At 40.7% G+C, this 26,929-nt stretch overlaps 1 protein-coding gene across 3 annotated transcripts in view; it reads right to left on the bottom strand.

The window, feature by feature from the left end:
* The window catches only part of DOCK5 (dedicator of cytokinesis 5), a 182,212-nt gene continuing 155,283 nt past the window's right edge, over nucleotides 1–26,929 (bottom strand). The window contains exons 41-52 of one of the 3 annotated variants that reach the window (XM_039876138.1): nucleotides 22,893–23,034; nucleotides 20,804–20,885; nucleotides 19,755–19,839; nucleotides 19,223–19,309; nucleotides 17,158–17,334; nucleotides 13,569–13,652; nucleotides 12,863–13,000; nucleotides 11,207–11,373; nucleotides 6,435–6,603; nucleotides 5,612–5,750; nucleotides 4,619–4,705; nucleotides 1–4,016 (exon numbers count right to left, since the gene is read on the bottom strand). In XM_039876138.1, the coding sequence (XP_039732072.1) occupies nucleotides 4,644–4,705; nucleotides 5,612–5,750; nucleotides 6,435–6,603; nucleotides 11,207–11,373; nucleotides 12,863–13,000; nucleotides 13,569–13,652; nucleotides 17,158–17,334; nucleotides 19,223–19,309; nucleotides 19,755–19,839; nucleotides 20,804–20,885; nucleotides 22,893–23,034 (1,332 nt within the window). In that variant the 3' untranslated portion in view covers nucleotides 1–4,016; nucleotides 4,619–4,643. Of the gene's footprint in view, nucleotides 4,017–4,618; nucleotides 4,723–5,611; nucleotides 5,751–6,434; nucleotides 6,604–11,206; nucleotides 11,374–12,862; nucleotides 13,001–13,568; nucleotides 13,653–17,157; nucleotides 17,335–19,222; nucleotides 19,310–19,754; nucleotides 19,840–20,803; nucleotides 20,886–22,892; nucleotides 23,035–26,929 lie in introns of those variants that run through there. The other 2 variants (XM_039876137.1, XR_005655692.1) reach the window with 2 other exon arrangements.

Here is a 26,929-nt window from a genome sequence, read left to right as displayed (position 1 = left end):
TTTAAAATACATTTCCATTTTAATTTAAAAAATAAATAACAGCAAATCTGAACAAAATTTTTCTATTTCAATGCACATCTTCCTAACTGTCCATGTTTGAAACCCAAGTAGTTTACAAAATCATGGCAACAGAGCTTTAGATAAGGTTTGGATGAACAACTCACAAGATATGATTAATAGATGAATTTGGGCAGCATGTATTGGAGACCACCTTTGGCTGAATAATAAGAATCAGCCTGAAATCATTAACCTAAAAGGAAAACTATCTTTTTCCTTTTGTAGATTATAACTGATAGTTCCACTCTCAACCCGCCCCAAAAGGAACTTATGTTTTCCAACTTAATTTTAAAATTCCACTTGGTCTGAAAATCACATGGTTTCAAATATATACATATATATATAAATATTTTTTTTTTTACATGAGGGAACTGAGGCCCAGGGACTGTTTACAAATTGACTTGCCAAATTTACACAGTATTGTTTTGTGTTGATGGCAAGGTTTTTCTCCCCTTTTCATTATTCTCAAGAAGTGAGAGGAAGGAAGGCACAAATTTGAAGGCCCTTCAGAACACCTTTTACAAAATGACAGCACGAACGCGAGGGAATCTTCTGGGGTACTGGAAGTCGTCTATGTGTGGATCTGAGAGGTGGTGACATCAGTGTACACCGATGTAAAATGTCATCCATCTGAACACTTAAGATTTGTGCACTTGTACAAAAGTTAAGTCTCAATTTTAAAATAAGAAATCACCCCATGATCGGGGGGTAACTAAAGGAGGACTCTTGTAGCTTGGAAAGAGTTTACAACGGTAGATTGTTATTTCAAATTCTGCTTTTAGCTCTTGTTTCATCTTAAGGATTTGCAGTATGACAACAGCAGTTTTTAAGGGTCTCCCGGATAGGAGCAAATGACTGAAATTCTGGAGTCAAGGTATGAAGGTGGAAGAGGAGGCTAGCCACGGCCCAGTAGCCCAGTGCACTTAGGGTTTCATGACCTCCAAGACCACTCACTTTCCCCTCCCGCAGTACACCGCAATGGTGTACAGCCTTTGTGTTCTGGGGCTGTTTCCCACCGAACATGTTGACTGCCACGCCCTGAAGGTCTAGTGTGGCGTCTGGCATTTAGAAAGAGCCTAATGTGTGATGAATAAAACAATTCTTGGAAAAAAAAAAATAAAAGCAAGATGAGTCACCAGGACAGAGAAAGAAGGGATTAATAAACATCCAATAAACCAAGATCCACAAAGGTTGTGACAATTTGGGGGCTAATTTCAATGTTTTTCAATACTCTAGAGTTCTTATCAAGGAATGTAAAGATCTGTTCAGTCTCTATTCCCTGCCCCAAATCTCTCCTATATTTACTCATAAGACATTTCTTTGCAGTCTTCCTCTGTGACTTCAGGATAGACGTTATTCATGTTTTGTCGAATATGACTCTTTCCTATCCAATGGCTTCCCAAGGAGATGAAACTTCCAATGTCTCCTGTAATCTATTATTCACAACGTTACCTGGAATCCTTTATTTTCAGGCAGGAGACGCCTAGTATTTCCATTACTGTGGACAGGGAATCACATGGGAAAATGTTACATTAAAAAGGGACAGTCCCTCACATGGGTGTTAGGTGCCTCTCGTCAAAGACCAGACTGCAGGACTCACTTCCGCTGCTCTGAAGTGACATGCTAGAGGTTTGGGTTTTTTTCATGACCCAGTTTACATCTTTCTCTTCGAATGGCAGCCTGAAAAATAGATGAAGTATGTGAATCTCCTCCAGCCAGTCTGCAGGGATACTTCTCACGAGTGGCCCCAGGTTCTGCGTATGCCCTGTGTAGCTTTTCTGTTCTTTCTCTTTATTCTCGAGTTCTTTCCACTTAAAATCCCCTTCAGTTCTTATTAACACTGCATCTCTAGTCATATCTTTTGGAGAGGGACTATATGTGCAGAACTAACCTACGCTCACAATCCAAATTATCCTGAAAAGAAAAAAAAGAATATCAATAATGCTATTAGACAGTCCCAGATCCGGCTGAGCAGAGGGAAGAGGACCATTTGATAAGTACCTACTACTTTATACATTGGATCTCATTTGAACCTCACAACAACCTGTGTGGCAGGTATGAACCCCATTTTGAAAGGTGAAGAAATGGAAGCTCAGAAAATTCCGAATAATTTAAAGGCGTTTGCAAAGTTCACAGATGACATAGCTGGGATGATCTGAAACCAAACGGGTTTACTTCCAGCACCCAGGTTCTTCCCATCATACTTGCACTGCAGGTTCTCCTGGGTGGAGCGAAGACTAAACTCTCCTTCATCATTTTTAAATATTCATACTCGTTTCTTGAGGAATGCAGGACACACACCTCAGAGGTTTTACTTCCATGACCCCGTGATGAATTAATATGTTTCTCTCAAAAGAGGAGTGGACAGGCACACAAACACAGAGGCAGACAAGCAGATCCAAATTCTTGGAGGTGAAATTTCTCTCTCTGCTCTCTCTGTCTCAGAGGAAAGGGGATCAGCCAGACTGTGGAAGAGACCTGGTGAGCACCCCCCATGGTGACCTAGGGCGTCCACAGTCTAAAGGGTGTCTACTTGGCCATAAACACCTAAGCAGTACAGAAATATCTGGGCCCTTTCCACTGTTGTTTGGCCTAAGGGTAGAAGTTAAAAGCTCATCAGGGTTGTCTTCTAGATCTGTGTTATCTGGGTGTGGCCTCAATGAGCAAGCTGAGTTATTAGTAAGAATCTGTAGTAGGGTTTTCTGTGTTCAACTTCAATTTCTTTATCTGCAAAATAAAGGGGTTGTTTATATGACTTTTAAGGCCCTTCCAGCTCAAAACATCTTTACCTGTGTGTGGCTGTTTGTGTGCGTGTAGGTAACATTTCATCATCTGAATCACCCCATTTTTTCTTCTGAAAGGAGTACTGATAATAGTACCATAAACATGTAATCAAATTAAATCTACAGTCAAGAGGAATAAATAATCAAAAGGAAATATTGCACTGTATTCTCCAGGGTAAAATCGGATGTGGATAGGGCTGTTGAGCCGTTCACATGGGGTCTGGAAGAGAAGCTTTTGAACCCGGGCTCCTAAGTCCCTTATATCCAGTGATATGAGCTCAGAGGAGGTAACAGGACAAGAAACTGTGTGTGCAAAAGAAAGAACTTCAGAAGAGTCCACAGCAGGACGGGGCGACTGCCGTGCAGGAAGGGCCATTAGGAATGTAAGGGACTCCTGGAAGGGGCAGGGACAGCTTCCCTGTGCCACCAGGGGGTACAGGTTGGGGGAAGCTGAAGCTCAGGGGTCATGGGAGTCCATGGCTTTTCAATAATGACAGCCATGCACACTTAAAATCAGCCAATCTTCATTAAAAAGATATTCTTTTCCTCAAAGAGACACAGTAGACATTAGAAAGGTATGATTTCAGCTACCAAAGTACTTGATATCGGTCTCTCCCAGTATGTTATATGGGGTAGCATAAGTCCATAAGAGAAAACTAAGCCTCGAGCACAGCTTTTCAGAAGCAAAGCGCGAAATCCGTCCAAGGACTAGGTTACTAGGGTTGCTCCACAACCACCATCACCGAAGAACTTATCCAGGCTGTCGTAGGCCTCGGGGCTCTGTGCCAGAGGTTGAAACTTTAGAATGGTGAGGGCGCTCTCTCCTTTGAAAAATGCACAAGATATGGCTACTTCTGGAATTCCCCGAGGAGTGGAGACGTGGCATAGCCTCAGGCATTGATCAAACAGAAGATTTCAAAAGGACACCCAGTTTTGAGCTAGTGAACCTCATCCCAGAGCAGGAAAGGCAGTCGGCTGGGGCTGGTGTGATGAGGACACTGCCTTCTGGAGGCCAGTTCTCGGGCGTCAGCTGTCCCAGGCACTTTGAATTTCAGAAAGAGGATAAGATCTTTATTGGGATCCAGGCTCAGAAGAAAGGACGCCAGATTTCCGAGCTTTGGGAGGTGGCGGGGGTGGGACTTTGGCTTCTCTTCGCACAGGCAGTGGGGGAGCAATCTGGGGCAGACACACAGAGGTAGAAATTAGTCTTATCTTTCTTCCCAATTCTGCCTTCTTCTCCACATTTCTAACATTCTGCTTTAGCTTTTAATTGACCTGAGTTATATACACAGCCTTTGCCAGGTGAAAGGGGAAATAAGAATGATTTATACTTCCTTGTTCACTCTGAGTTACTCTGATATACACCGACACTGCTATATCCCAAAACTTGGGTACTTGGCACACATTAAGTAGGCACTCTATAAATATTTGTTGAATGAATGAAGGGAACCCATCAGAGACCATTCCAGAATGATTGTCACTCACTCAGAAGACGTGAACTCTTCACATATAAACCAGAACTTTTTATTTCACGTACCTGCTCCCAGGGCGAGGTACAGAGAAATGCCTGACCTTCAATCAAATGAACAGGCAATACTTGCATATTGTTCTTTCCGGTTAAAAACTATCCTATCTTTTATGGTTTCAGGAATAAACCAAGAATCGATTAGAGTGACAAGTCTACAGAAAAAGCTGCCCACTAAAAAGCGGGGAAAATCCAAGGCTGCATTCCCGTGAGTGGCGGTCTCTGACCCCAGTGTCAGCTGTCATTCCCCTACCTCCTCGGAGTTCCTCTGGCTACTGTCATAGGGCTTGCTTTTGGGGGGAGGGGGAGGGGGCGCCGTAGCCGTCATCAGCCCGTCTGTCTGCAAAGATGGGGAGCCTAAAATGATACAAGTGAATGAAGGCACAGAGAAGAATTCATCAAAGCATCTCACAGAACTTCTGCTTGCCACAGTAACGCCTGAACCAACCTGGTCAATCGAATTGCTAAGCTCATATCCTATGGTTTCTGTGGACAGAATGAAAAAAGACCTCTTCCCCTTTGTGACAAATGAAGCACCCTTCATTCACCAGAAGGCTTCACAAGGAGTTCTGAGGTAAAAATTCCATTTTTGTTCAGGGATTTTACTACTAAGCTGAAGATGAGAACATTTTCTAGAACTTAGGGTACTACCCTGCTCTCTGATATATCCCAAGTGTTTGGGAAAAATGTCTGACACATGGTAGGTGGCCAGTAAATACTGGTTAAATTTCACTGAACTATCTTAGTGTTCTCACGTAAAGGGTGCAATATCCCCTTCCTCCAGGAAATCTTATCTGATTATCACTAACTCTTGGTCGACTATTGTCTCCCATCTGGCACGACGACACCCCACCAGGCCTGCTCTGTACCAAGAGAACCTAGTAATTCTTCTCAGGCAGTGTGTACTGCTGATTCCCCAAGCCTGAACCGTAAGTAGTTTATAGAATGGGTCTATTTCTTGTCCTTATTATGAACTCTTCTCTATATAAGGTACAGTTCATAAAATGTTTGCTTCCTACCTGGTCCTCGTCCAGATCTACCTCATTTATACCTTCATAATTGAAAAAGGGAAGTAAGACCCTTTGGATCACTATAAAGAAAAGTTCAGTGAGTCCTAGCAAACCTGAGGAGTCGCTGCCTAACTCTAGTCTAACTGCATTATATCCACTACCATTGAATTGAATCAATTTAACACTCCATTTCCCAGTAAAACGAATATAAGGAATTTATATATAGGAAAACTTACTTAGGGTCCTGGTAGCTTTAGGAGTGAGTGGAGGTGGGCTCAAGGGTGTTGACTGAGGAGGTGAAGAACCATGAAACGGTGTCAGCCGATTGTCCAACAACTGGAGACTCTTTGGCCTTTGAGCTTTTCTGGCTGGGCTCTAGCATGGGGGTGGGGAAACAGGGAAACGTTCTCACGGTGAGGAAGGCTGAGCTCATCAGCGCTCTGAATAACCTCGTCTGCTGAGCAGAAACTTATTAAAGGGCATAATTCCAGAAGCCATTTTTAAGCTTACCCCATTGTCATGTGGTGGGAACCCTGTCAGAGACACTAACAGACCATCCCTGAACCATAGATTATTTTCTGGTCAGCTATGGACTTGATTTTGACCACAGTTGGATTGTGTCATTTAGGCTAGAAATGAGCCACCCTGCTTCTCAGGGAAAGCTGGTCTTGCCACACTTAACAACCTGATGTGGGTTATGGAAGGAAAAGTACCTTTTTTTATTTTTAAGTTAAAAAAAGAGAAATGACAATACGCGGACTGACTCATGAAACATGGTGGCGAGAACCACAAATTCCAAGCATAAACCCACATGTTTACACTGTGGGTACAGGATCTTGCACCATTATTGATTCAGGGACTCAGATTCGCTGTACGTGCTTTTCTTAGCACAGTCTGAGATCTGACACGACCACAGGCTGCGAGTTCTGAGACAGCCGCGGACAGGCTTCTATCTGGTGACTCAGAGCTATAAAGTGAATGATGGGACGTCTGTCTGCAGGGAACGCACTGGGAAACCTCCGGTACTTTTGCTCTCTTTCTTTTCTTTTCTTTTTTTACCATCAGATCAGGTTCTGGTGCTTTCTCTGCAATGACCTGAGACTTGCTCAGGCTCCATTCTTTTCTCTTCAACTTGCTGATCCGGTTCTCACTGTCCTCTTTGAGGGGCAGATCTTCAACTCTGGCACCTGACGAGGCCCTGCGCTCCAGAAGTGGCTCCAGCATTGACCTATCAGCCAAGAACACGGACAAATTGCAAAACACTGATCACCTGACAGTCAAACTTTATTCCAAAAAGACAAGGGGTGATGACTCCTCAACCTAATCCTAACCTGTGACTTTCCTCTCAGGTTCTAAATCTGAATTTGCAGCTGCCAACTGAACATCTTGTATGTGTACAGAAATGAGACCATCAAAGTATGGGAAAAAATATTAGTGACTATCTTATCCCAGGAAGAGAAGGTCTTATTAAACCTACATGCAAAGACAGAATTCACACAGTAGAAGATGAATAGTCAGCTTTAGGTTGTGGATAACAAACAGCACATGCTTGGGAGCCAGACAGCCATGTTCAAATCCTACCTACACTTACTCGTTGGGTGATCCTGGGCAGATAACCTTGTCATACCTCAGTTTCCTTACCCATAAAATGAGGATAAGAATAGATAAGAACCTTATCTCACAAAGTTTATATAAAATACTTAGAATTGCCTAGCATGTAAGAGTGTTCCTTAAATGTTTTTTAATTACAGTAATAGATTTTCAAGCATAGTAGTAAAAGCTGATTCAAGAATCATCACATATAGAGAGAAAGAGTTTAATGCAAAACAGGAGAGTCTCAAAATATCTCTCTCAAAATTATTACTTACAAAGGGAAGAACAATTACTACAAAGAAAATAAAATGAACGAAACCTTAATTGCATGATCAATTAACATCACTAATAAGAGACAAATAGACATTATGTGCTTCTGGATATGATACTGAAAAAGAACACAACATCACACAAAAATGTATAACCTGAATCCTAAGCATGAGGAAACTTTGGACAAACCCAAATGAAGGGAAATTCCATAAAATAACTGGCCTATAATCTTCAGAAGTTTCAGTATTATGAAAGGCAAGGAAAGAAAACTATTTCAGAATAAAGACCAGAGAGACACGGCTAAATATAATTTGTGATTCTGATTAGATCCTGTACCAGAACTTGCTATAAAAGATATTATTGGGACAACTGACAAAACTGGAATATGGGTTGCAGCTTAAAGTACTGTGTCAATGTCAAATTTCCCAAATTTATAGGCATGTAAGACAATCTGCCTGTTCTTATAGTATGTTATGACCTACTCTCAAATGGTACAGTGGGGTCAGTGGGAGGGGGAGAGACAGAGAGAGAGGGAAAAAATATGACAGATTTTTAAAAAAAGATGTTATATCTTTATACTGGGTATTGCTTACAGCTTCTGAATGGGTATTTAATAAGCCCTGGTTTGATTAAAAATTAGTAGGTTTTGCTCCTACATAAAGTTTGGAGGGATGAATAAGCAGAGACAGAGAATCTTTAGAACAGTGAAATGATTCTACAATGGTGAATACATGTCATCAAACATTTATCAAAACTCAGAATGTCCAACACCAAGAGTGAACCTAATGGAAACTGTGGACTTTGGGTGATAACAGCGTGTCAATATGGGTTCATCAACTGTAACAAAGGCACCACTCTAGTGGAGGGTGTTGATAATGGGGGAGGCTGTGCATATGGGAGGCAGAGGTATATGGGGAATCTCTGTATTTTCTGCTCAATCTTGCTGGAAAACTAAAACTGCTGTAAAAAATAAAGCCTGTAAAAATATCCCTAATCTTTAATATGAATAAGGCAATATAAAAACAGATATCAGATCTTAGTATTCAAAAATTTAAAGCTTCTGTTCAGCAGAAAGCATCATTAGTAAACTATTTGCTGTACATAGATGGCAAATATCTTTAATATGAGAGCTTTTAAAAATCAAGAAGAAAAATATGAATAGCTCAATTTTTTAAACTTGTCAAAGTCTGTAACCAGGTATTTCATGAAAAAAATTAGTCCAAATAATTTTTGGAAATTTAGTATCACTAGTTATTAAATACGTAAATATTCAAACAAGATATTTGGAGGGGATAACTGAGCAGAGACATTTTTATATTTTATTATGAAAAATTTCAAACATAAAAAAAAAGTAGAGAGAATATAACAAACGTATCACTCAGCATCGACAGTGATCAACTCATGGCCAATCTGGTTTCTCATACACATTCACTCACATTCTCGTCCCTCAGTGGATGAGTTGGAAGTGATTCCTAGATGTCACATCATCTAACCTATAAATATTTCAGTGCGTATCTCTACAAGACAAGGACTCATCCTCACAACATAACTATGGTTCCATCATCACTCCTAAAAAATGAATGAGTCTGTAACTTCATCAAACATCCGGGCAATGTTCAAATTTCCTGGTTGTCTCATATATATATATATATATATATATATATATATATATATATATATGTATATATATATATATATATATAACTTTGGTAAATGGTTTGTTTGAATCAAGATCCAAACGAGATTCACTCAGTGTATTTGGTCAATGTGCATCTTAAGCCATTTTAAGCCTTTTAATGCTCTCTAGGTTTCCCTTTGGAAAAGCACTGATTTATATTCAACACTAAATACTTAATAGTGTTAAATACTCATCACCAATATTAAAGTAAGCAGTAGGTCACAACATGGCATGTGCAATGATTTTCTACTTGTATAAAATACATATGTGCTATTTTTGTATTATATAAGTAAAACTTAACAGTGGTTATTTGAGTGATTAAGTTATAAGCATTTTTAAAAAAAATTTCTAGAACTTTGAAAAATGTCTCCACATACATATATTAACTTTATAATTAGTAAAATATTATTTAAACATAGTATCTTTAAACAGAAAGAACACAATTATAAATGTGCTTCTTTAAAATACTTTAAATGTGAACATAAGGAAAGGTACTCCATGTTTCTGGCAAGGAAGGCTCAACATCAAAAAGCCATCAATCCTCCTAAAGTTAGTACATAAATTTAACGTGATCTCAATAAAAAGAGCAATAGGATCCGAGACAACTTACGCCAAGAATGAGCAACTGGGTAAATTCTGAAAAGGATTACTATAAATTAAAAACCTTTAAAATCTATAAGAATTAAAACTGTTTAGCACTACTGCACTAACACACAGGTAGATCAAAAAAATGGGGGGAAAAGTACACAAATAGACTAAAAGACATATAGGAGTTTGATTTTTTAAAATAAGGTTGACATTTCAAATCAGTAGAGAAAAGATGGATTACTCACTAAATGTTATAGAGAGATGTGGGTAGTCTCCTGAAGGAAAAAAATGTTAGCTCCATATTTCATACTTTATATTGGAAATTCCAAAAAAAAAAAAATCACAGATTTAAATGTGAATAGTGAAATTCTATAATTAGTTTGTTTTTGTAGTCTTGTAGTGGAGAAAGCCTTTAATTATAATATAAAATTCAGAAGTTACAAAATCAAATATTAATTTATTTGCATATAAAAATCAGCACAACAAAAAAAAATTAGAAGCAGAGTCAAAAGACAAAAAAGAAATTGGAGAAATATTTCAATTCATATCAGAGACAAAGGGCCAATACCCAAAAGAAAAATGTACACAAAATATCTGACTGTAGTTCACAGAAAATAAAAGACAAACAGCTACTAAAAAAATAAAAAGATGCTCTACTTCATACAAAACAAGATCAAAACAAATTTAAAAAAACCCTATACTAAGAAAATATTTTCCATCTATTGGATTCCAAAAATCAAAAAGACCAATAATATACAATTTAGTGGAGAGGTGTGGGTGACCAGGCACCCTCTGTATATTGCTGGTGGGACTGTAAAGTGGTATAATTTCTATGGAAATCAGTTCAGGAAATATTTTGAAAATTGCAAATATATAGGTTTGACAGAGCAATTTCACTTTGGGAATTTTTCTCATATACTTGTACATTTACAAAATAATTTATTTTTAAGGTTCCTCATTGCCACATCAACTAAATGTCCATCAACAGGCACTGGTGCCATGCATCATGGTACAGATATAACATGAGATGGCTGCAGCTCAAAAAGAAAAAGAGAAAACTATGTTCTGAAATAGAATGATTTTCAAGATCTAGTAAGTGAAAAAAGCAAGGTAAACAGAGTATTAAATGCTGCCATTCATATTAAAAGAAAGTGTGGGGAAGAATATTTATTTAGGTGTTGCTTCTGTATGGATAAAGAGCTGCTGGAAAGGCAGTGAGAACCTGAACGCTAACAGCACTTGCCTCTGGAGACTGGTAGTGATAAGTTAGGTAGGAGTCAAGGATTGATGGGAGATGTTTTATGTTACATCCTTTTGTATCTCTGAAATTTCCTATCATGGGATTATATTACCCATTCATAAAATAAATAAAAATTTAAAAATTATTTTTGAAAATTGAAATGGTGAAAAAAACAAGCAATGACTACGAGTTAATGTGAAAAAAATAAATCAGGATGTGACAGGATCATGGGTGATTTTTGGTCCATTTTTCGTAACAGTTGTTACCGTTACGTAAATAATGATATTCCTCATGAGACAGACAATGAGAATGACCCAAAGGCTAATAATCCATAAATTTTGAATTATTTCCCTTATGAGGATGATAAATCTAAATTGACCACATTTCACTTTGGTGACCAAAAGGCAAACATTACTAAAGAGTTACCCCACTCTTCCTGGCAATTAAAGATCAAAGCCTTACCCATCAGATCCTGGTCTGGAAGGGGCATTATCAGATGAGTTAGAAGAGGTGGAAATCACGGAGGACGTCACCGAGGTGATGGACAATCTTCGCAGCGTAGATGACATGATGTAAGGTAGCACAATGGACCCTGTGCGGCTTTGCTTCCTCTCAGTCAAGTTGGGTGGCTGGAGAAGACATGACCCCTCATGATCAGCTGGCCTAGAATTCAGCCCATATGAACAGGTACAGATCTCCTGTTGTTTGTGGCAATCATATGGATTGGCTGGCAACCCATTCTGACTGGTTGATGCCTGTACTGCTTTAGTCAAATATTGCAAATACTTATATTCTTAATAATATACACAACTTAGGTTAAACCTACCTTATTTCTAAAACTAGAGAAAAATTCACCATAATTTGCTGCCAGCCATATGAGAGAGAAAAAAACAATTTGTTCATTACGCACCAATAAAACAGCAAAACTCTGCATGGTTCTCCAGCTTAGCTTCTTTTGGGCATTTAAAAAATGGAATATTGGCCGAATAGCTGAGTTTTAGATTGAAACTACAGACCTGACACTCAATCTGATGAATCTTAGGAAGTAAAGGAACATTAATCTATTTTCATGAGAAATGTCTCTAGTAGGATCAATTATCCTCATATGCCACTATCTCGAATTTACATGCAAATGTTGACCTGCGTCTAATAAAAACTAAACTTGTAAGATAAAAGTCACAGTCTCTGCCATCTAGGAACTTGTGTAAAAGACGAATGCAAATGCTCCTGGAAAAAAATTCTTAACTGGCAGTAGGTTAGGAGGTAAATTCTTACAAATGCATGACTGAACACCTGGATGACTGAAAAAGATGATCGAAAAGATACTCTAGAGAAAAATATGGTAGACAAAGAGGTATGGGGACAGGGCAGAGGAATGCGTGAAAAAAAATTCAGAGCTATGATTGGAAGAAAGAGAATTTGAAAATCAGGGCTTCAAGAATAAGACCATTAAAGATAGCAGAGTAAACTCATGTTTAAATGAGCAGATAAATAAAGCTGGAACCAAGCATATAATCAACTGTCGGAGATAAAAGGTTAGCACGACTTCTTCACTCAACTTCTCAGGAGGAAAAGAAGAAAATTATAGCTGTGAGAAATGTGTTAGAACTGTCAAAACGTTATGAAATCAGCTACAAGTATTATGAAATGTTCTTCACAATTCTTTCTCCCCTTAGAAGGTGTGAAAGTGTAAACTTTTCATCAAAATAAAAAATATTAGGAAAAACGATAAGATTTGGGCTAGATAGGACAGGAACAACCAGTGTCTGGGATTAGGAGCGCCCCAACTTCTAACAGAGTGGTTTTCAAAGTGTGGGCCTTCGACCAGCACTCAGGCCCCACCCCAGACCCACTGAATCAGAAACCCTGGGGCTGTGGCCCAGCAATTTCAGTTTTTCCAAGCCTTCTCGGTAGTTCTGAGGGTTATTCAAGTTGGAGAACCCCCTCATCTAGTACTAGGATGGTTGATGGCCATCAATAGTAGACGATGCCTTCTCTGACCTGCCCCCAGTATATTTAATGCCAATGCTATACTATTTTGACTCATCTGAAAAATTGGGCAATATCATAAAAGGTAACAGAGACTGGAGAAAGTGTTTAGGTTTAGACAAAGCCTACCAGTGTTATAACCCCATAGAGCTTTTCCACTTTCTCCTTGAGTTCCCGGAAACAAGACGACAACCGGTCGTGCAGCGGCTTGAGCTGCTCCGTCAGCTTCTCTCCGTGGATGCGGATCCCCTCTGTCAGCAGAGGCATCTAGAAAGAATGGAAATATGGTTTAGGGAGAGGGGTAATTTAGATTTGAACATTGGGGAAGAGTGCGGGTGGGGATGGCCAGGTAAACAGGCAGATGCGGCACGTATCAAAGGAGAATGCTACGTGTCAGTGTAGGGCTTGGGAGCTGGAGTCCTTGGGTCAATGAGGCAGAGAAATACACACACCGAGGGAAGGGCTGCCAGACAAGGCAAACCTCCTGAGCCCAGGAGCATTTCTGTGGATGAGAAACTGAGGTTTAAGCCTTAGGCTGAATGGATGGCTGTATTTTCTTCCACTGTTCACTAGTGAGAAAGAGAAAAGCTGGCCAACATCTCTCAGCTGGAAATACAGGCCAGGAAAACTGGGAGACTTGAATCTCACCTCTAAGGAGGCACTTCTCGACCTGTGCAGTCTAATGGAATGCTATTCCTAGGTCGCTCTGACAAACAATTAGATAGGATGTGATTCCAAGGGTTAGAAAAAAAGTAGATTTAAGCCATAGGGAATACCCCGGACGCATGCGGTGGAGTGGGAAGGCGTCCAGCCACACACCTCCGGTGAGGCATACCTGTAAGGCTATCAGTTGCTTTAGCAGCTCAATCTTCTCCTGGTCTTCAGGATGCTCCTGCAAGTACTTTTCTGTAAAAAAAGCCTAAAAGCAGAGCAAATGCAAGTACTAATTAAAACACATACCTACATGTGTATCTGACTTTAAACGAAGGGGAGGGAAACCTAGAAGGGTGAAAAATGTCTTCTGTTCTGACAAACTAAGAATAAGGAAATATTCAATCCTTTCCTGGGACTGCCCTTATACTGTAGTGAACAACTCTAGAAGGTACGTGCTATTTTGTGGTTTTTCTGATATCATGTAGCTCCTAGCAAGAGTCCATTCTCAACAATCACACACACACACCAAACAATAAACTGCAGCAGAGCAGAATGTCATTCCTTAAAATAACTTTTCTAAAGCACTAAGAAAAGACCGAATGACAATATCTATTAGATTAAGTATATAGATATTATAAAGGAACAAAAAGTTAATAGGCTAATGATGTGGCTGATAATTTTTCTGCTCTACCATGTGATACAGGCTGTATCAGTTTTTTCCTATTATAAGTGAAGATTAATATCTGCATTTTTTTATTAATCACTTATCCAAAAGGCTATTCTGAGGACAATATGAGCTGTAGATGTAAAAATGTTTTGAAAATATAAAGTGCAGGTTGTATTTATCATATGTCAAGACCATGTCACCCATTTCATCAATAAACATTCATGGTCCCCATGGCGAAGGCCCTATAATAAGGAAATAAAACCCAAACTCAAACTATAAATATAGTTGTCACATGGGAGATTACTTTTTAAAGACAGGATTCGCTAGGAAATAAAAGAGAAGTCTGTAGTGAACATTTCCAACACGAGTTCAAAATAGGAGTTACCTATTTCCTCCCCGTACCTTAACCTTCATTTCTGAGAGTGCTTTCAAAGACCAGCCTGCAAAGTTCCCCCTTACTCCTCTGCTCCACTACTAGGAAAGCCACCCCATTCTTTGCAGACAATAGTTCCTGAAACTATAGGATATAACTACAGTTATAAAAGTGATCGGCCCATTTTGTGTGGAGAACAGAATATGTGCAAACTCCCTATCCTGTGGGGAATTGTGTTACCCTGTTGAACTGTTATCATCCAACCCCCTTAAATTCCTAAAGAAGTCCTAAGCCCCAGTGTCTCAGAATGTGACCTTACTTGGAAATCGGGTTAGTGCATATGTAATTGGTTAAGATGAGGTCACACTGGAGTAGGATGGACCCCTAATGCAATCTGACTGGTATCCTCATAAAAAGGGGAACTGTGGAGACAGACAGACAGACAGACAGACAGACACACACACACACACACACACACACGGAGAACACCGTGAGAAGAGACACAAGAAGACAGTCATCTCCAAGCCAAAGAATGCCAGGGGCTGCCAGCAACCTGCCCGAAGCTGGGAGAGGGTCAGGGAGCTGATTCTTCCTTACAGCCCTCAGAGGGACTCAACCTGCTGACACCTTGATTTCAGATTGCTGGACTCCAGGACTGTGAGACAATAACTTTCTATTGTTTTAAGCCACCCTATTGGTGGTACTTCCTAATGGTAGCTCTAATGAATTAATACTACAGAGACTATAAATATATGTGGATCAAATATATTTATAGGGAGCAGGATGGCACATTTTCAAAGCAACTCATTTAAGCCAGATTTATACTTAGGACAGTCAATATAAATGAAAAAGTAGTATTTGCTTAAATCTTCATCCACCTTTATCTTTCAAATACAAACAAATTTAAATTTTTGAAAGTTAAAAGAAGTTTTTTGATATGATAAAACGCAAGTTGAGTCAGGGAACACCAGAGTGCCCCGAAATCACTTTTTCCTCACAAAATCCTGCCTCTCTCTAGGAATATAGCGCAAACGGTTCCTGTGTTCTTATCATTCAGGCAACAATTAAAGAGCTGCCTTGAAAGAGGTCACCTGTGTCAGATAGGTAAGGATGGGTTCCCCAAGTGATTGCAACAAGTGATCAATGACTTTACCTTTGTCTTATGTTTAGAAACGTACAAAATCATACATATCAATTAAAAGAATAAACTAGTATTTCAAGCTAAAGTTACTGAAATATATTTGTCTATATATCCTTTCTTTCCTTTTTTTTTTTCATTAATTTGAAGACGGTCACATTAGAAAGAACTTCATACGAAGCTATATAATATTCACAGATATTGGCATGCATGAATCTGAGTTTAGGGGCATTCTGAAAAAATTAGTACTTGGAAAAACACTTCAAAATTAGTGTCAGATAGTTTACAGGAAAAATACACTGAAATAATTATAATATAAAAAAAGTATTATATTTTGGATCCGAGTTTTGCATTGAATTCCATTGTAACACTGGAAATTCTTACTGAAACCTAACAGGAGCAAACCAGAATTTACCTCTGGTGCTGAGTCCTTCTCAGAGAAGGTTACCACAGCAGTAGTCATGCAGCACTATAACACCACTCATGAAGCACAGTCAGATCACACATTCCTTCCAAGTGGACAGAAAGGGGTAGGTGCAAAGCCGACAGTGATCTGGTGTCAACTACATGCCAAATGTTCTATGTCCTTATATTAGAATGTCTCCCTTACCCCTCAAGTTGCTCCTGTGAGTTAGGTATTTTCCTCACTTTTTTCAGATAAGAAATCTGGAGCTCAGAGGGGTTAAGTATCTCACCCAAGGGCACACAGAGGCCAACAGGAAGCAAGGACTGGGTCATAGGAGTGACTGGTTTTCAAGCATCTGGTCTTCTCGAGACATCGTGTACAAACAGAAATAAGAGAATCAGCCCACTTAACGTCCATTTGCCCTTCACATTCATCTCCTCTCCTTTCCATTCATTCTCCACGTTACTCCATGGGGGTGGACTAGCCAATGTTTATTTACAGTCAGGAAGAAGACTCCAAGATTGCTTAACCACTGAAAATGTACCTAACAATTAAAAAATCCTCCCTCTATTAATTATACTTGGCTGAATGTTACTTATTGAAGCATCATCTCCATTTTCAATGGTGCTACATGCAAACCCTATGCAATGGATTCACATGCAGTGAGCATTCCTTTCACGTTTTCCTCGAATAACTTAGTTGAAGTAATTTAACTGTAGAGCCAAGGCCAGCATCTGTCCCTACAACCTCCGTCCCACCAAGTCGGGGTGCAGATTCCTTAAGGCTAACTCTAAACAGAATGTGGCTCTGCCTTTCCACACATGTTGCTTCACCTCCAGAGCATCCTCAGTTGTGGGGTTCCCACTATGCTGCCTACTCCCCGGGGGCACTGAGGACGGGGAGAGAAACAGCAAGTGAATCAACCAGCTATGGTGTATTGGGTTGATTTCGGTGACTCTTCACTATGCAGTGGCCTAACCCTGCCTGGGTTGCTGATGATCTCCAGAAGATGTGAGGTTGGGGACAAGCTTTTCATTAATTTCATTTGCCCATTCATAAAAAAGGGAGTGTGAAAATCTTTCAGAGAAGTGGTAAGAAACTAATTCATCGGCTGCACAATGTCACAGAGGGAGGCACGGAGACACCTAGACCTTGAAGCCCTGTGGGGCCATGTGGCCCAGCCCACCTTTTCGTAGTTGGAGTACCCCCCCATGACAGCCGGGTCCACGATGCCACTGAGCAGCATGGACAGAGGATGCACCGACAAGGACCGGTCCCAGGCATGCTGCTGAACACAGTTGCTGATCCTCTCATTGGTGAGTTCCATGGTTTCGATGGCATTCTCCAGAGGGCTGATTTCCTCCTGTGACAGAGAACAAGCGAGAGAAAGGACACATTGTGAACTCCACAGGGAAGACTGAAAAAAGTCCAAGTATTCCCCTCAAAAGGTATAAAATTCCCAGGAAGCTATGGAAGAGTGAGGTTTTGCTTGCCAAGGTTTTGTTTCTTAGGATAACACACATGTTTGAAACGATGTTGGTAAGTTGCCAAATAAGCTTTTTAAAAACCTCCTTAGAAAGTACAAGGATGACTTAAAAATTGGAACCACGGTAACGATTATTTCTTGGGGAAACGTGTGTAGAGAAATTTTGAAAAGAAAAACACTGGAGCTATAATAATGATTGCTTCTGAGGCAAAGCTTCCTCAAATATTGTTGAGCTCAGCGACAACAGAGTAACAGGACATCTGCTCCGAGACACTTGTGCACAACAGAAATATTCACCGGTGAGAGGTCTGATGCTTCTTCCACGAGAAGAGGAAGTGATTTTGGAAGTCATCTACTCAGTTCATATATAACTCATCTTAGTATGGCTTCCGTAGTTAACAGAAGTCAGAAATAATAGGATGTATTAGAATATTCAGGCTGAATTGTGGACGAAAATGAAACAAGATGCAGTATGGATTCAGAGAGTACTCCTGTGGACATGTCTTCAAAACAAGGTTTCAAGAAAAATTGTCTCCTTTTTAACTTTACGCATTATTAGCCAGCATGACTTCCCACTCCAGGCTTCATTCCAAAAGTCTGTCTAAAAATCATATTCATACTTGAAGAGTAATAATTTACCACTAGGTATGGGACACATCGAGCTTCGGTTCAGATTTGTTCAGGACATATTTCTCGAATGCTTGTTTTATGCCAAGCACTGTGCTATGCACCACAGTTACAAAAGTGATTAAGATATAATTCATGGCTGGGAGGACCTCATGGTTTCAGTGGGGTTTCAGGATATGTGGACGTGGTAGGTAACTCATTAAAAATAAGCACAAGATGCAACGGGCAGAGAGAAAGGGCATCTAAGCCTGGGAATTTCAGAGATGGCTTCCTGGAGAAGCCGGTGCCTAAACTCTATCTGGGTGGGCGTGAGTTTGGTTGGGAAGTGGTGACAGGGCATTTTGGGCCGAGAAAATGACCCAATTTCATGGATAACTGAAAGAGCGTGAACTGAGCAGTTTAGTTCCAGAAGATTCCATAGGAGTTAAGGTGGAAGGGCTGAGTCACAAAGACTCTGTATTAATGTGCTAAGGAGCACGGACTCTACACTCTAGGCACTGGGGAGCCATCACAGAAGTGTTTTAAGCATGAGAATGTGATGCAGTCAGGTTTTCACTATGGAACCCACACTCTGAGGCACTGAGGAAAACGGGCCTCAGAAGGCCAAGGCAGGGAAGCCAAGTAAGAGGCTTTTTCAATGGCATCAACCTGGAGATGAATGAGGGACTAGGAACAGGTATGGTATGGGGTCTGGAAGTAAAGAAAACAGATTTAGTAAATATTAAAAACATAGAACAGGCAGCTCCGGGGAGTGATGAAGATGGAGGAGTCTTGGATGACAGCTGATGTGATTAGCCGAGAATAAAAGCAGAACTGTTCTGAGAGAGAAGAATGTGACTGACAGGAAACGTAAAGGAAGCATTCCGAAAATGTTTTTGGGTGCTGGCAGGATCATCGAGGAGACAACACGCATCTGGTCACAAAAGAGTCATTCACTGTGAGTAACCTTTAGGGTTGGTGTTGTAACATCAGTTTTACAAAGGCGTTCTCTTAGACAAGTGTGCCTTTCATTTCTCTTTTGGAAAATGAAGCTGGCCAGAGGAGAGCTCGTGAGGACTGGAGGGGGGAATTTAACAAAGGCTCTTATTATATTTGGAGACAGAAAGATTTTTCTGAGTTCCATTTTCAAATGACTCACTGTTGAAATCTGTTTGACTTCGAACCACTTGAGAATCCCAGGAAAGGTATACGCGGTCGTATACGTGGTCCTTTCAATCCACATGGTCTGGAGGGAGGAAGGGAAAGGGAAAATGTGGGTTAGTTCCCGGGCTCTTAAAACAGCAAAACTCCCTGGTTCGGTTTAGTGAGATTCCATTCACCACCGTCTCCTTAGAGAAGGGGCCATGTTTTCTCCAAAAATGTAAGGACTCTGCATGTTAAAAGCTGAGGATTCTGGATGTTGAAAGCTGAAAGGGATCCTTTCCTTCTAGGTGGGAACTTCGAGGTCCAGAGTTGCTCAGAGTCATAGTGGTAGCAAGCCCAGGAACAGAGCCCAGTTTCTGGACTTCTGGTCTAGCGTTTTCCACCAAGAGGATGGCCTGCGTCTTGGTGGTAAGCATGCAAAACCTCTATCCTTCCACCATTTCTGCTGTATATGCTGGTTAGGTGGAAGGCCGCCATTCTGGATGTCAATTTTACCTTTCAGTAGAGGGCCAAAGGGGTGGACTCACGGCAAATTCATTGTCAGGATCCTTCTCTCCTTTCCGGAAGGGCCGGGAATACTGGAACTGCTGCACTTCGTTGGCTCTGTAGTAGCTGGGGAAAGACACAGCCACACTCTGTCGCTCCCTCTTAGAACCACTCCCTGACCTAACTGACTGCAAGGAAACCTGGGATGCGTCTTACACAGACCGAGTCTCAAAACCAACAGTCTCCGTGATGAAGGCTCTGGAGTTGGCACAGTTTGATTTTACTGCATGTCTTAGTTTTATTATCTATGAATCTATCTCACAGCTCACAATTTGAAAGGGTATACGTACATATGTCCATGTCATCTGTATAGTTTTATAACAGTTATACGAGCCTTTTAGCTTCTCAAGAAAGCTAAATTCAGTCGCTGGGGAATTCACCAGGCAAGGTGCGGTCGGCTGCTACTGACTATTGAATCCTTCCAGGGTAAATAAGAGCTAAGAAATCTGAAACCTTAGAGCGAAATTCCCCATTTCCTCCCCTCTGTTTAAAAAGCAAAATCCCCAAATTCCTTTGAGATATCACGCTCTTATCTTATACTGGAAATGGAACGGACAGTTGCTATGGTCTGAATGTTTGTATCCCCTCAAAATTCCTGTGTTGAAATCCTAACGCCCAATGTGGTGGTGTTAGGAGCTGGGCCCTTTGGGAGGTGATTAGGTTGTGAGGGTGGAGCCCTCATGAATGGGATTAACGCCTTTATAAAAGAGGTCTCAGGGAGCTCCCTCTACCAGGCGAAGACACAGTGAGAAGACAGCCGTCTATGAACCAGGAAGCAGGCCCTCGCCAGACACCGAATCTGCCAGTGCCTTGATCTGGGACTTCCCCACCTCCGGAACTCTGAGAAATAAATGTCAGACTGTTGTTTATCAGCCACGCAGCCTATGGTATTCTGCTGCAGCAGCCTGAATGAACTAAGACAACAGGTCTTCCAAATTGTAATGAACTGAAGACTTTGGTTTTGATGTGCTTCTAGGTAAAGTGTATGAAAGGCATATGTTTTTAGGAACAAACAAGAAGACCCATTTACTTTAAGATCTGCTCTGGAACTGGCTTATCCTTGTAACTGGGCGGCAGGCTCATCACTGGCTTGACGGTGAAACACTGCATGTCTGAAGAGCTCGTTAAGGAAAAGGGGCTGGGCCATGAAGCCGTCCCAGGCAGAAAGCACTGCTTGCTCCTCCTGCTTTACGGATGAAAATGGCACCTGCACTGATCATTCCTTTATACCAAATGCCAGGAACGCGTTGAAAATGGGGCTCCCTTACATATTACCCAAATGCCTTATTAAGTCATCCTCCTAGACATTTCTGGTCAGACACCTGGCAAATCTTCCCATAGGAAAACAGAGAAAAATACACATCAATGAAATATTTTTAAAACGGTGGTTGGGAACTGTTTTAACTCATTTCTTTTCAACAAGCATCCCTCCGAAGTAGCCAGACTCCAAAGCCCAGGCAGTAAAATTCTTGTAGCTCTGGATACCATTTGTTTATTGAGGGCCATAGCTGGGTACCAAACGAGGTGTTTTGAAAATGTTACCCCCAATAAATACAATGACTACCGGGTAGATGTTATTAATCTCCTTTTACTGATGAAGAATCTGAGGATCTGGGAAAACCCAGATGACACAACTGGTGAATGGTGAAGTCAGGCTTCAAAACCAGCTCGGTGGTAAGGCCTTCTTCTCTGATTTAATAATCTGATCTCAGAAATGACTTTTTTTGTTCTCACCAGTGCAAATATAGTGTTTCCAAATCTTTAGCACTTAAACGACAGTTTAAGGTCTACAGTGACTACCAGTATTTCTCCAAGTGAAGTGTGCAGTCTACCTGTACCAGAACCACCTGGAGATTTACTCAAAATGCAGAGTTAGAATTCACAGCTGCTGAATTAGAATGTCTCCACGGTGATTCTTATGTGTAATAAAATCCGAGGATCACTGGGCTAAGCCTTATGCTCTTAGAGCTTACAAAACATTTTTTCATAAGTCATCTCCTTCTTATTTTGATCCTCATGGAAGTGCTACAAGGTGTTTCAAGGAAAACAGATTTGCCCTCATACCTTTGAGATGAGAAGACCAAGGTCTGGAGAAATTAAGCAACTTGGTCAAGGTCAAATGGCTATTCAGAAATTACTGAAGGCCGAGTACCAGGACTTGTTTTTAAATCCAATTTTTAAAGACCTCTTTTCATTCCCACACCAAGAATGCTCCTCAGTTGTTTTCTGAACCTCCATAATCCAAAGCTTTACCCTGTGGAAGTCTTTTCTTTTCCAAGCGTCCAGTGTGTATTAACAGGCCACTACTGCTCTTAAAGGTGCATCTGTCTAGTGATCTATTATTATTGTCTATCTTTCTGTGGCTACTTACCAATCTATATCTATAATAATTGCTAATATGTGTTAAATTTTTATTACATACAAGGCACTGTTCCAAGTATTTTACATATATTTACTCACTCAATCTTTATAAGAACTCAGAAGTAGAATGATCATCATCCCCATTTTATAGATGAGAAAACTGAGGCACAAAGAAATTAAGAAACTTGCCCAAAGTGATACAGTGTTACTGAGCTGGGGCTCGAAACCAGGCAGTTTGCCTCCAGAGCCCGTTCTCTTACCCACCGGCTCTGTCTTATCGACCTCTCTTAGAACACTGTTCAACTTCATAACACCTTTATTTGGGCATAAAACGCATTAGAAAGTTTTAAAAATAATTTTGTTATGGAGCCCTTAGTGTTAACTTTTTTAAAGAGAGCACATAAATGATCTTTCAATAAATCAGTATATGTTACAAAAAAAAAGAGCTATACATCTTTATCCAGAATCTAGATTTCAGGACCAGAAGTCTATGTCCTCAAGCTCCCCATATGGCTTTAAAATATATCCTTTCATATTCAAGATTTGATCATCGTCTCTGTCCTTTAATTACTTCATAACCATGAAATGAGGACATTAAGGTCCCAAAGAATGGGAAATAGTTCGAATGGTTAAATGAGTGGTCTTAGGGTAGGACATATCTACACACACAGGAGGCTGAACCCTTAGCTCCTTTGGCTGGGCTGGGACAGCAGAAGGTTACAAAGCCTGTAGGCTGGGTCTCCCCACGACAAGGATACACTGCTTTGGGGAGCACTTGATTTCCTCGCCTGGGGGTGTGGTGCTGGTCATCTTCTCGGCACTGGGGAACTGGGTCAGCAACCTCAGGCTGAAGTCTTCTCGTCTCTCATACTCCTTCCCCCGGTAGATGAATATTTTGTTCTGCAGGTCAGAGACACCAAGGGAAATACTTAAATATGAAGAGTGAAGGGACAACTGGAGATCTTGGTACAGAAGGAGACACCGTATGCCCTAGCCAAAGTGCAATGAGCCATGTGCCCCACAGCAACCATCATATCTGACAAGAGCCATCGTTGACTTGAGGAATTAAGTCATAGGCATAAAATTACTTTGTGCAGAGCTTTGTATAGTGTGGCCCAATGACCACAGCTAGTGCAGTCTACACTGATCCACAAAAAATAAGGAACTTGTGCCCTCCTGTACATCCCTGGCATTGCCAGGAATGCTGTTTAGTTTAGCTGTTATTTTTCATAGCAAGACATTCTCAGTGAAGGAAGGAAGTACATTAATTTATATTCAGCAAGCTCCTTATCTCATCATGATCTAGTAACTGTGTGGACCAGCATTTTGCATGGAACGACCTTAGGGGATATGAAAGTACAAAGAGAATCAAGACAACACATCTTTCAACACAGTCATATAGTAACAGAGAACAGGAATAAGTTATAGTAGTCCCTAGCCAACCCTGAAAATCACTGTGGATGGCTACATTGGAGTCTCACAGAAAATGACTGCACAAATTATCCTCTCCATTGCCAAGTGCAGTTATTTTCCTCTTTAATAAAACTAAATTTAAAAAAAATAATAAATTTCCTAGGCCCCAGGCATAGGAGTAATTTGTCTCACAGTTGCTGCCCGTGCAAGTTCAAATGTAGCCATGCTTTGAAGGTCAGGCCTCGGATGAGTACTTAGCATTGGCAGCCCACACATGATCTGTTTTTAACTAAAACTTGGGCTTGTATTGTTCTGTAAAATGTCTTAAAAATCACTTGTCCGTTCCTATAACAAATCTGTATTGAGCAAACAACAGATATGCTAGACACCAAGGATTAAATATTGACCCCACTCCCACAAATCTTACTTTCTAGTGGAGAGAAATAGAAGATAAGTAAACACATAAGTAAATATCGTAATTTTAGATAGTATAAGTAATGCAAAGGCAATACCTCTTCTAGGCTAAACACTGACATCAGTAAAAATCATCCGATCTTTGGGAATAGATGATAAATTTTTTCCAAGCTGGGAAAGATTTATGTGACTGATTCATGCATTACACAATTCTATAATTCAGGCAAAACTGTGGACAAGGGATGAGAATATAATAAAATACTAATTGTATGATGTGGACAATAACTGTGAAAGGAACCAGACAAGCAGCAGGTCAGCTCGACAGGCAAACTAGCTCAGTGTGAAAGACAGGACTCCAAGGAAGATGCGAGACTTGAATGGGCCTAGATGGATGAATAGGGCAGAGAAGAAAAACAAGGGAAGAAGACAACCACACACGGTAAGCGACAAGGATAAGGCCCACAGACAGGAAAGATGGAGTTCCTGCTGAAGAAATAAGTTTGGACGAAAAAGAATATGAAAGGCTTTGAATTTCAGGCAGAAGTTCCAAAGGCCCTGGGAATTCACTGAAGGGTCTGGAAGGAGAGAGCAGCAATCCGATGAAGGAAGCAGTAGCGACGACCTAATCCGATGGAGTATACGTCCAGCTGTGGGAATCCGAGGCAGGACTGAGTGGGAGAAGGAGAAGCTACGGGACCCAGTGTTTGTCTCTTTGCTGCCTGGTGAAGGGCAAAGGAGACGGGGGCGGGGGCGGCAACAAGGATTCTGAGATTACTGGCCTTGAAGCAGGAAGAACGGTGGTGCCGTTGACAGAAACAGAGGAGAGGGAGACCTGCTTGGGGTTGGGGGAGAGGATAATAAAAATTTATACATTCTGAGTTTGGGGAAATAGTCCATGACTCAGAATGGCATGCAGTTTATATCATTCATAAGGATTTTATATTTTTCATTTTCATTACACTTTGGCAACATATAACATGCACAAACTAGTTTATAAAGCTCTCCTATATGCTATTTATTTAATTCTCAAAACGTGGGCATTATTTCTTTAACTTATAGGTCAGAAATCCAAGACTTGGTGGTTAAGTGATTTGGCCAAAATCATAGTCACTCGGCGCATGACTAAGACCCCAATTTTTCAACTTGAAAGTCTAGTCTTCTTGTTTTCACTGAACTACCACTGTCACCTAGTTCACATCCATTATTTCGTGTGACATAACAGTCGCCTATAACAAGTATAGCAGGCATCATCTTATTGCGACTTGAATACCCAGACTGCTAAGCAAATTTAAAACCGAAACCTATTGCAAAGCTCCATCTCAAGCTTCTACTCTGTTATTCTAGGCCATCTCATCTACAACCAGTTTTAACTCTGTGTAAATAACTCACTAACTTTTATCTCCAGCCTAGAACTTTACTTTGAGTTCTAGATCTATATAACAAATTGTTGACTCACATCTAGAGGTTTCAGATTTATCTTACATTGTGTATGTCCCACATCAAACCTTTACGAACAACTTATAAAGACCTCGAAGGCACTCTGCAATCTGCGAGCCATAGCCGTCTGGCCCCATTTTTTACTTTCTCTCTAGTTTCTGCAGCATCATGGCTTTTGAACCTCGTCTTCTCACTGTCTGGTGCCCTTGCTTGTCCCTTGATAGCAAACTGGCTAATTTCCTCACTTCTTGCAGGATTTTGCTCAAATGTCCTTTTCCTTCAATCTTGCATGCTATTTGCTCTATTTAAAATTGCAACTCCACCCCCATTGCTTGCCTCTTTATTTGCCCTTCCTGACTCAATTTCTCCATATCTGTTGAGTGTCTATACTGTATGAGGCATTGTTTCAGGCCATCTAACATTAAATATTTTATTTTTTTTTTTGGTCTCCTCAAGTTAGAATATAAGCTCCATAATTTCACGGACGTTGGTTTGTTTTGGGCTCTGCCTCCAGGCCTATATTACAGCAAGGCACACAGTAATAGTTGAATAAATATTTATTCATGAATGAATCAATTCTGTCCTCCTTTCCAGAATTACGACCTAAGTGGATGGTTCCACCGCCCCTCCAATTAAGCAGGCCAGAAGGCTAGAAATCATTCTCGACATCCCTCTCTTTCTCACCCACGTATCCCATCAATCATCAAATACTGTTACTTCATCTCCATCACTCTAATCTTTCCATTTCTCTCTAAAGCCACCTCCCTAAGTAGACCTATCAGCTCTCCCCTGAACACATGCCATAGTCACTGGTGGCTTATCCACACACATGACCCACCCATTCTCCGTACCGAATCCAGATGGCCTTGCCAACACCAAAAATCTGCAGTGGCTCCCCACTGCTCTCAGGATGCTGACAAACGCCCTACGTAACCCCAAGGCCCTGCATGCTCTTCCCATAATTCCTGTCTCCTCTTCCCATAATTCCTGCCTCATCTCCTCAGTTCACTCAGCTCCCTCTGTGCCCACTGCACGTGCCTGCCTTCATTCCTAGGCACTGCCATGTTCTTGCCTGCTGTTTCCTCTGCCTGGAATGCTCTCCCTATCCCCTTTACCTCCTTAACACCCAGCTCACCTTCCAAAATGCAGCTGAAGCAGAAATTCCCTGGGAAGTCTTTCCTGATTAAAAAAAATTCAGATATAACTTACATAAAATAAAATCTACCCTATTTAGGGTAAAATTCTGCAAGTTTTGACAGACGTAATCATGACCACAATCAAGATATAGAACATTTCGTCACCACCAAAAATGTCCTCATACTTCCTCATAGCCCAACATTTCTTCTCCACTTCTCCAGCTATCAGATAACCACTGATCTGTTTTCCACCCCTTATAAGTATTGGCTTGGCCAGAATGTCATGTAAATAAAATCACAGTGTATGTAGACTTTAAGGTCTAACTTCTACTTAGCACAATGCATCTGAGATTCATCCATGTAGTGGTGCGTATCTGGAGTTTATTCCTTTTTAT

This window comes from Pteropus medius, unplaced genomic scaffold, assembly GCF_902729225.1.
Source record: "Pteropus medius unplaced genomic scaffold, Ma_sr-lr_union100, whole genome shotgun sequence".
NCBI lineage: Eukaryota > Metazoa > Chordata > Mammalia > Chiroptera > Pteropodidae > Pteropus > Pteropus medius.
This window is presented reverse-complemented; position numbering and strand designations above follow the sequence as displayed.